Source organism: Gadus macrocephalus, chromosome 19 (genome assembly GCF_031168955.1).
Source record: "Gadus macrocephalus chromosome 19, ASM3116895v1".
Lineage (NCBI taxonomy): Eukaryota > Metazoa > Chordata > Actinopteri > Gadiformes > Gadidae > Gadus > Gadus macrocephalus.
This window is the reverse complement of record NC_082400.1, coordinates 8,027,071-8,037,738: the sequence shown is the minus strand read 5'-3', so window position 1 is coordinate 8,037,738 and position 10,668 is coordinate 8,027,071. Positions and strand designations below refer to the sequence as shown.

Here is a 10,668-nt window from a genome sequence, read left to right as displayed (position 1 = left end):
CAGTTGAACAGGTCGGTGAGCCGGTAGAAGGCGGCCAGCTTGCAGCGCAGCAGCTTCTCGCCCTTGTCATATGAGATGGAGTCAGAGCCCCGCAGGTCGTTCACCGGGGTCACCATGCCCAGGCCTGATAGGAGGAGGAGGAGGAGGAGGAGGAGGAGGAGGAGGAGGAGGAAGAGGAGGAGGAGGAAGAGGAGAATATGAGAGGAGAGGGTGAACAAACAGAGGAGCAGATCATGATGCATCGGGTCTCCTACTCATATGTTACAATATGCATCACGTAGGATGTTCTCAAGGTTATAACACACAAAACAACATTGCTACACAGGTCTATTTTTGTTTCACTTTGACACCGTCTGTCAAACAAACACGAGTCAACGCTCTGGTACATCATGAACATAAAAAAGCCAGTCCCTTGTATGGAACACATATTAGTCAACATTTCAACATGCACATACATTAATAATCGACATGAAGAGAAAGCCCATACAGCCCGTGAGGCCGGTCGGTCGGGGGGGGGACTCACTCATGTTAAGCGCGGCCATGCCTCCCTGGGGGGCCGCGGGGTACATGGAGGGCATGCTGGTGGTCATGAAGTCGGCGATCTGCTGCAGGGCCAGCAGGCTGGTGGGGGTCTTGCCTGTCTTCATCTGGTCCTGGATCATGGTCTCCAGCTCATCGCAGAACGCCTGCAGACGGATCAAAACTGAGTCAGGCACAGGCACAGGCGCCGCGGACATCCAAGAGCGGCGAAGAAGAGCGCACACGAGAGGAAGCCAACTGCCGTGCGGTTGCGGTTTGAGTGTCGTCCCCTCCTCTACACACGCCTACACTTGGCTATCCTTGGCTCAGCTGCCTCTTCCACTCCATGTTATTTCTTTTAAGGGCAGGTCACATGACACATCACGTGGGCGGGGCACAAAGCGAGAATACACAGGACTAGTTCTAGCAGATAGCTGAAGGGTTAACTATTGGCTGACAGCTGATACTGTAATGTGTTACACTGATCTGGACACACCACTTGTAACCTTGATGCGTACATAATCCCACATTGATCCTATTTTCAAACGCTGCATTCCAATAGTCGTTCTTTGCTGATGTTCATTTGATAGAAACAGTGGACAACTAACTGCATATACCTAAAAATATCATCTCTAAATGCTCAGCTGTCCATTGAGCTAGAACCCTCTGGCTCCTCCTAGTGGACAAACATGTTGAGAAGATCTTTTTCCTATTTACAGCAGTAGCACAAACAAGGGTAAAGGGACCTGTATAACTCGTCATGTCCAATTCATTATTAAATACGTTTTGTGACTAAATATTGTTATCCTTTCTCATTTTTGACCCTCATGTACAAAAATGTTGAGACACAACTTCATGGAGGATCATCGTGTTCATAGTCAAAACTTACTTGCGTGCGAGTTTACCTCTGTGTGTGGCTTGTGTGTGCGTATGCGTGTGCGTATGCATTGTTTGTGTGCTCATGCGTGTGTGTGTGTGCTTATGAGTGTGCGTATGCATTGTTTGCTCATGCGTCTGTGTGTGTGCTTATGAGTGTGCTTATGCTTGTCTGTGTGTGTGTGCTTATGCATGTGCCCATGTGTGTGTGTGTGTGTGTGTCTGTGTGCTTATGCATGTGCCCATGTGTGTGTGTGTGTGTGTCTGTTTGCTTATGTGTGTGTGTGTGTGTGTGTGTGTGTGTGTGTGTGTGTGTGTGTGTGTGTGTGTGTGTGTGTGTGTGTGTGTGTGTGTGTGTGTGTGTGTGTGTGTGTGTGTGTGTGTGTGTGTGTGTGTGTGTGCGTGCGTGCGTGCGTGCGTGCGTGCGTGCGTGCGTGCGTGCGTGTGTGTGTGCGTGCGTGTGCGTGCGTGCTTATGCGTGTGCTGGTGCGTGTGCGCGCCCCACCCACCGGACTCTGCAGGATCATGGAGACCCTCTTGCGCTGCTCCATCATGTTGAAGTCCTGCCTCAGGTCTGGGGCCATGTTCCTCTCGCGCTGGTACTCGGGGCTGCTCTCGTCCACCCGGTCGAAGTAGCGCTCCTTGTGGGGGGCCGTGGGTGGGGGGGCCGTCACCACCCCTGCGCCTGAATCGCCGTTCATCCTGGACTCACCTCCTGCGGGGGGAGGGGGAGGGGGAGGAGAGAAGGGGGGGGGGGGGTTACAGTTTTGAAAAAGTCGTGCTGTGCGCTTTTCGAACCGGACCTTGGGGTACAACATCCTATTAGATTGATATAAGTTATATCAATTTATTACACGGCTCTTCTCAATGCCGTGGAACACTCCGTTCACTCGCATGGGCCCTTCACAACTTCCGGCAGTGAATTATATTTGATAATTCACCGTTGCTAAGTATAATTGACCGCTGTCAAGGAAAACAAAGGATTTTTTGCCTCTAATGACGTCTTTGGTATCACTCCGCAAGTAGTCCGGAAATGGGAACCCCATTGTCTTCTGTTGCTGAGCGACGTCAACGGCAGACTATTTCTCTGCTGATCAGCACTACGAATGATGGTTACAAATAAATTGTAAAAAGACACACCATGAAGTTATTTTTTCGTTCAGGCAAGTAGCCGTGTAATAAGCGGGATAATGTATAGAACGACGCCGGTCAATGTCGCAAAATAAGTTTTCCATCGGAAAACAATCGAGTTGAATGCTAATATTTTATAATGTATGTCATTTGGTGGACACTTTGGATGGAAGCCAAAAAAAGTGTAATACCATGAGTGCATGCAAAGGTTGCCCCACTGCCCCACTGTGACTCCAACCAGGGCAGTGTTAACCCATGCTCAACCAGTTGAGCAACACAGGACAGTTTCTAAAAAAAATTATTGGAACAAAGAAGGAAGTAGATAGAAGTATAAGTGCATGACGTGCTCTGCATACACATCCTTGAACATCAGCCGCCCACTCTCCAACGGTTCAGATGTTCTGACTCTACACAGTGGTAACATCAACATCATATTGACATATGCTTAGCTTGTCTGCTTGTGCTATTCTACACAGTTGAACACTAGCAGCTAGGACTTTGTATTGACGTGGGATCAATTAACCACCTACTCTACTGTACCCGTACACCCTGTCACCTAATGGTACCACTCAATCAGGCTTCTCAGAGGCAAGGCGTGTCCGGAAGAGAGGAAGTGGTCAGCGGAGATGAGAGGCCCCTGGGAGCCCGAGCCCAGAGCTGTCTGACGGACAGTGAGAGAGGCTTCCTCAAGGTAACCCACTAGATACTGTAGAAGTGCATGTTGAGTGAGCTAGACAACACCCTCCCCTGACCTCGACTCTACTTCCTGTCCTGCCACTCTCAGGACAGAGGGATTGGTATTGATGTCCTGTTCCCCCCTCTGTTGATTTCCTGTGGCTCAAACCCCTCCAGAAGGGGTGAAATCACAAAGTCCTCCGCACCCGACAGCGGAGGCCCGGACGAGGTGGAAAGGGACACTGAGACAACGCCTGTGTTTTCCTCACAGGAAACAGGATGACATTTTGGATACAAACCCAGGGCTATGGGTGATCCCAGTTAGTATCATGTTCACGCCAGGACTGCCTGAAACAAGAAGCCAACAGCCCAATTTTGTGGACTCTAAATTGCCGTGATCGGAGTGGTACTCACCCTTATTCAGACAATGGACTACAGTGTGTAGATAGACCATTACTTAAAAAATAGCTAAAACTGTCCCCTCCGCTTCCATGACAACTGAGAGTCAAACTCAAAAGCATGTGACCGCGAACACAACACAAATCGTCCTCTCAGTGTGTACTTAGATAGAGTTTTTAATACTCTGCATGATGTTATTGGATGATAATGCAAGATCATTTCTCAATTCAATCATATCTATTTCTCTCTTAATCTAAATCCAAAAAAATTAAATCGACACCTTTGGTACTGGCAAATAGCTTTAGTCACGGATAAACAGTAAACGTGTTCATACTGCAACAATGACCATCTTAACTCCTCGATTTGTCTTGACACCTGCATAACGTAACCAACACGTTATTGCTAATTTTACACTAGAAATGGGCTCCGATCCCAAACGTGGGCAGTGGGCACCAGCTCACGTTTTCCTCGATTGAAGAAATTCCAGATTGTTGCCATGGAAGTCGAAGCGCCGAGGAACACTTCCATCTTAGAAACCACACAGGGGCCCTCTTCATCCACAATAAATCCACTTTGATTCGGCTCACTGGCATCTTCCTTCTGTCTCTTTCTTTGAAACATCTCGTAATAAATTGGGATAAAGTATAGGCAGTGAAAAACGACTACAGGAGATGGCTGTACTGGGCCTTCCCTCCAACAGTTCTGGTGTGGAGTGGACGGCACCAGACCGCTGTCCAGGCCCTGTCCTCAAACAGATCTGGTGTTGAAGAGCCCCCATGTTTTGTTCCAGCCAACTGGGTCATTAGTTACGCTTCGATGCATCAACAGAGATGGACCTTAGTACGGTTGCCAAACGTGCTCATTAATAAACCAACCCTCAACCCCGTACTCCGTTATGAATAAGATATTGTTTTACTTTTCACAGAATAACTTTTTCCGATACGTTTTCCTGCGGGCACAAGACAAGATAATGCAATTACCAGAATGAAGTCAGCTTTTTGCCACTAGGCAGAATCCACAAACGAGGAGATTGTAATGTTTCGTCAACGATTCTTATTCTGTCTGCCTGACTCTGCACTTACAGACATTGAGTCTGGAGCTTTACTTTTAGTTTTGCAAGTAAGAGAGTGACTTAGAGCCTCAAATCAAAGCTCCTCCCAGCAGATACATACATTGAATGGAGGATTTAGTTTGATTAAACAAAATGTACATTAAACATTCACCATTAAGTGTGTGAACTGTGATAACCCTTACTGTACAGTAATTTGATAACGTTAGATAACGTGTTTGTTCATAAATAGGCTTTAGTTATCAAGTTCAAATCATCAAACATTTAGAATTTATAATATATTTCCAACCATAGATTACAATTTTATAGCAGAAAATGTCATACAACTTTTGGAGATCTTGCCTAAACATTGAATACAGGAGCATTAGACAAGCCTCATAGTTCGCATTTGCAAGAGCATAGGTTACCAACAATATGACCACATCCCAACATTAGACAATTACAGGAGGTTGCAGAGCTATGGGGTAACAGGATATACTCCATTCTTCCTTTTGGTTGAAGCTATGCTTATTGAAAACCACATACTGTCATATTTAAAATACATGTTGACGAGCAACGTGTTAAAATGTGGAGGAAGATAGGACCGCTCCGATCACTATGGAAACTAAACTCATTACCATGGAAACTGGAGATGGTCTTCAGCCATGACTGTTATGTAAGCACAGCTGATCGTATAGCTGAAGCCAGTCTGTGTGGAAACATGCACTTTTTAAAAACAGCAAATCAGCACACATGTAGTTAGACATGTCCTACACACGTCCTGATCATTTACAGATAGGAGAAAATGTTATATGTAATGTTATAATCTTGACCTTTAATCAATATTATGGCCATGCATCATATGCTTTATCCAATTATAGATAATAGAATGCACATGCATTGGTCCAACCATTATAGAATAATGCAGCAATTATACTGAATATTAAATATGTGTGATTTTCCAACCACAAGAAGTAATTATTGAACTAGCATGACTTGTGCATGGAAATAAAGGAAGAGTTTTGCAGACAATTTGCCTGTGCCAAAACCTCTGAATTCATGACATTCGCTCTAGTACAAAGGGTCATCTGGAGGGAGAACTGAATATTTAAACATAGTGGATGTTGATGGCCACTCAAAGTGGAACCATGAACCAGGATAAACAAGTACCAATGTTCGTAGCATGTTTACTTTGAAATGCCATGCTGCTGATCTAGATCGGTTCCACTGATTATCAGCTCTGCCCAGGTTTCCCTCTCCCCACATGACATGCAGAACGGCAAGCCAAACTTCAGGCTTCAAAATGTCCCTACGGAGAAGCAATGGATGACATCATCGACGCAACTCCCACACCCATGTTTTGATAAAGTCTGCGAACCAACTGATGTTCCGACCAGACCGACCTCGAGGAACATCAACAACCTATATATTCGGCCAGCTGTAAGCATTACGTCAGGGCAGACACCCATTTCTTTCTAACCCCAGCTTGGGAACAACACCAATGGCCCTGTGGCCCAGCCTATTCTACCATCCTATACAACCAGGCAGTTCCGTCAAGTAGACAGTAACATATACAGAAATTACGACATTGAAGAGGGCCAAAAGGTCACCAGGTCAGGACCATAAGCAAGCAGAAACCACATGCTTCATTGCAATTTCATATATTCAATACAGAAAAAAAAAGAAATACCCAACAGCTGGTTCCTGCGACAAGTTTAGTCGTGCAGAAGACTTAGCGAAAGTAAATATGCAAATACTGTACATGAAGTAGCTTTTTTTTTTGCTATTGCTCCTTGGCGGCTATAATAATGCCTCAGATTCATACAGTAATTAAAAGAGAATTGGGGAATGTGTTGTTCACCGAATAGACAATATCCAATTAGTAAGTTTGTGACTTAGTTTTCAATTGTTTGTTGTTTTCGTTTGTGATGATGTTTGGTCATTGATAAAGGTAGGCATCGATGTGTGCAAAGATTGGGGTTCGAAAACAAAACAATTTAACTGGGAGTAGAACCCTTCACAAAAATCATGTTAGCTTTCTTAAAGATCGTAGTAAGGGCAAATATAAGTATAGATAAGCTAAGCAGCAACAACACCAAACTATGGGTGTTGGAGGAAATCTGTACATAAAGATATTATGTGGATGTATGGAGGTACAGTCTGCTTTTCTCTTTCTTTCTCAGTTTTGCCTTTGAATGGAATTTCCCTGTTGCCTCTGGAGACTGACGCCGTGATTAAAATGGTCGTCTCAACAACAGTGTGCTCTCATGAAAATATGTACAGACAAAGAAGCAAATCCTCAATCATCGATTTAGCTTGCTCCAAAAATATGCCAGTCTAGCAGACACCCATGGAAGCACCACAAAAAGCCTTTAAAAACCAAAACAGTACAGCATTCTGACTTTTCTATGAGGCTGTGGGTCACTGTCTCTATGGGTTTAATGACGTCTTCGGTTATTCAAGGGACGGCCAATCCAGCGAGGGTCTTTACATCTCAAAGCCGGACGCATTGGATGTCATTTCAGGGCAGGAGTATCCCACAAGCAGCCTGCTGTTTATTGTGGGTGTGTGCAAGTACGAGTGGGTCGCGTGTGTTTAATAGCCAACCCACCCTGTTGACCAAGTGACGGAGGGGAAAGGAATGCATCTAGTGGCCTTTTAGCGATGTGCAGCAGGGTGCTCCTTATCTGTGTGTCTGTGTTACCCCGGTGCAAAGTGAAGGAGCCTGTACATCGTCTACAGAAACGATAGATCATATTACTGAGAATCTAATATCACTGCAGTTTCCAATTACTTTGATTCATTAAATAAAGCCTGTTCTTATGAAGAACACCACCTCCAACCCTGGATTGTAAACTAAAGACTTAACCAAAGAGGGTTTAGGAATCAATGGAAGTAAAGAAGGAGAAAAGGGATCGCAATGGAGAGTATGTAATAATTGAGTAATTAGGGTTTGGGTTATGACACAGCATACTAATACTCCAGCTTCTATTTGAAACAGAGTGGACTGCACCTTTAGAGTGGTTACGATCAATATGGAGCCGCACCGCAAGAGGAAGACCATACGAAGGCCCTGATGGTCACTGTGTGAGCGGGCCGTCTCTGGGAAGAGAAGGGAGGGGATGGCGGGCCAGTGGCCTCCTCATGCCTTTATACCGGCTGATAGCTCTCTCCATCGATCTAGCTCTCTGCGTGTGTGTGGCCAGCACAGATCAATCATGTTTCACATGTCTCTCCCAGCCCAGTGATTGACCAATAGAGTCTTATCTTTGGTACCATACTTGTCCATTAGAATAATTCCCACCACATTTTTCCTTTGGTCAGCAGAAATGCTACATGAGATTCATTCAACTAATGTTTAATCCTCATTTAAACAGCAAAACAAGACACAAAAGACAGAACAAACCTTGGTGTATCCATAACACAGCCACTACTCAAATTATCTCAGACAATGTAATCTCATGGATTGATTATGTTGAGCAAAGCCAAAGGAAGGGTTTGGTCCTTGCTTTAAAAATTATTTGAACAACAGAGTCTTCGAAGGCTTGTCTATTTGCCCATTCCTAAAGAGGCGAGACCATCAGCAAAACAACATGGTGTTTTCTTATCTTTTTGCTGCAGATTTCAGCAACGACAAAAACACAAGTATGATCTAATACAACAAGGGAATAACTGTTTCAGCTCCTCCTGAGCTAATGTGCTGTGGCAGAGGAGAGGTCCAAGATTGTGGCTGATGGTGTTTGCAGGGAGGGTGGTAGAGTAATATAGGCCTAGTCCCAGGGAACCAAAGGCAGTTGAAATAAGGAACACATTTCCATCTGCACTGCAGTCAAGGGAGTGGACGAAGGGTCCACTAACCCCCCCACCCCCATACAGTGTGTGTGAGTCAGGGGGTAATGGACTCCCGCCAAACAACCCCCACGCCCAATAGGACAGGAAGTTACCTTCCCATACAAAAACACAGATAGACGGACCGACTCGTATATTGGTGGCTAGGGTTGTAGTCAAACTATGCTAATCCTCGGATAGCGAGGGGGGAGGGGCTTTACGATTGCATTTACAGGACATGTACATTAGTCAGAGGACTTAACAGTTTACAGTCCATGTAATACACACTATGGCCTAAACAAGTGATGCACCAAATGGCCAAGAGGAAAGACGATAACCAATGACCACCGATGATGAAATGTTTTTGGAAACATTCCAAGGGTTTCATTATAGTGACTTCTTAATATGTAGGGCTACAAAGACGTGGGATCAATCCACACCAGCCCATAGGACAGCCTAGGGGTAAATAGGGGGCTTTTGCAATAACGTTCAAAGCTAGCGTAAAACTCGTCCATTTGCTACAACAAGCAAGACATGGGCATACTATATATATATATATATATATATATATATATATATATATATATATATATACACACACATATCTTCAGACATAGCGATGAGTCAGCGTCATCGATATTGACGTTCTCCCATTTTAACTATTTAAAGCACGACGAGCGATCACCAGCTGAGTGTAACCACAACTAACCGATCGACCCCACCATCCATGATCCAGTCCTATGACCAGGAGCTGAACCACCGAGGTCAACAGCGACCACATCCTAGGCTGACTTTAGAGGGAAACGGTAACTAGACCGTTATTAAAGTGTTAGTTAACGCTTATTACTGCATTAACTAGATTAGTTAACGTACCCTCAGTGTTACCGGGAACACACGGACACAGACACCAGCTTGAAAGCAAAAGTACCATAGAAAGAGCACACACACACACACACACACACACACACACACACACACACACACACACACACACACACACACACACACACACACACACACACACACACACACACACACACACACACACACACACACACACACACACACACATACACACACACACACGCCCCTCTGCAGACTCCATGGATCGCAGAGCACCGTTAGCATTAGCAACGTAGCTAGCGAGCTTGCTATCCGGAGCAACCACAAAGAAAACAGACCGTAATAACTCATCACCTCGTTATTACAGTCACACTACTGCACGTATTGTTCGTGAGATCGTACACTGCATTGTTGAATTCAATACGTACCCACTTGTCGCTGGAACAATACAATAAAAACAATGCTCCGCGAAGATGCCAGGCGATTTCACTATTTTATCCCCTACTGATAATAAGGGGGATCCTCGCCTCTACTCGCACCGCCCATCCACTGTCTGCCTACTTGGGTGCGGCAAAAGATTAATGCTACGCCTCGTCATTGGCTGAGAAGATAATAACACAGGGCAGTTACGACGAACCCGATTGGTAGTCAGGATTTAAGCCCGCCTACAACCATATATTGGTGCAGGGTATATGTTATGTTGTCCTTATAGTCGACTATTATGAAGTCTGCATAGAAATGACTAGGAAACATTAGTTTGCAGTATTTAAGTGTATTTATATACATCCAAGGTGTGCAACGCTGTACTGGGTGACTGATTTTAACAGAATACCTCTATAAATATGAACCATTGTGCCTATCATTTCTGGAGTTGCCGGACGAACAACCCAGACAACTTTAAATATAGCGCCCAGACCTTGCCCTGAAGAGTTGACACTCTGGCCTCTGTCACAACCATGAGTTTCAGTCTTGCAATAGTATAATACACTGTATGGGTCTGGCGCCCTCAGTGTTCAGTAGTGGCAAGGTATTAGACAAAGCTGGTATGAAGACTTAAAAGGCTTCTTCTAAATGGACTGTCTTTGCAGTGGCCCATTCTCCTTAAAATTAAGAAGAAAGAAAGTTGAGTTTAGTTTTATTTGCATCTAAATATTTGAATGTATTCAGCAATATTCAATTGAAAGAAAAGTTGGCAAAAAATAAGCAAATACAAATATGGTTTACGTTGGAACTGCGCCACCAAATATACATATCAAACAAAACACAAAACAAAGCTTCGTTATCCCAGCTTGACCGCCAGAGGTCACTGCTTATCTACTACATACCTAAGGTTTACGCCTGAGTCATTG

General features: G+C 44.7%; 1 protein-coding gene across 11 annotated transcripts in view; it reads right to left on the bottom strand.

Moving 5' to 3' along the window:
• Positions 1 to 9,907, bottom strand: part of add1 (adducin 1 (alpha)) — a 27,239-nt gene extending 17,332 nt beyond the window's left edge. For 5 of the 11 annotated variants that reach the window (XM_060038149.1, XM_060038152.1, XM_060038151.1 and 2 more), the window contains exons 1-3: positions 1,905 to 2,110; positions 524 to 686; positions 1 to 124 (exon numbers count right to left, since the gene is read on the bottom strand). The exon at positions 1 to 124 is cut by the window's left edge and continues 28 nt beyond it. In XM_060038149.1, the coding sequence (XP_059894132.1) occupies positions 1 to 124; positions 524 to 686; positions 1,905 to 2,096 (479 nt within the window). In that variant the 5' untranslated portion in view covers positions 2,097 to 2,110. Of the gene's footprint in view, positions 125 to 523; positions 687 to 1,904; positions 2,111 to 4,061; positions 4,299 to 9,349; positions 9,373 to 9,747 lie in introns of those variants that run through there. The other 6 variants (XR_009523075.1, XM_060038148.1, XM_060038156.1 and 3 more) reach the window with 3 other exon arrangements.
• Positions 9,908 to 10,668: the final 761 nt, after the last annotated feature.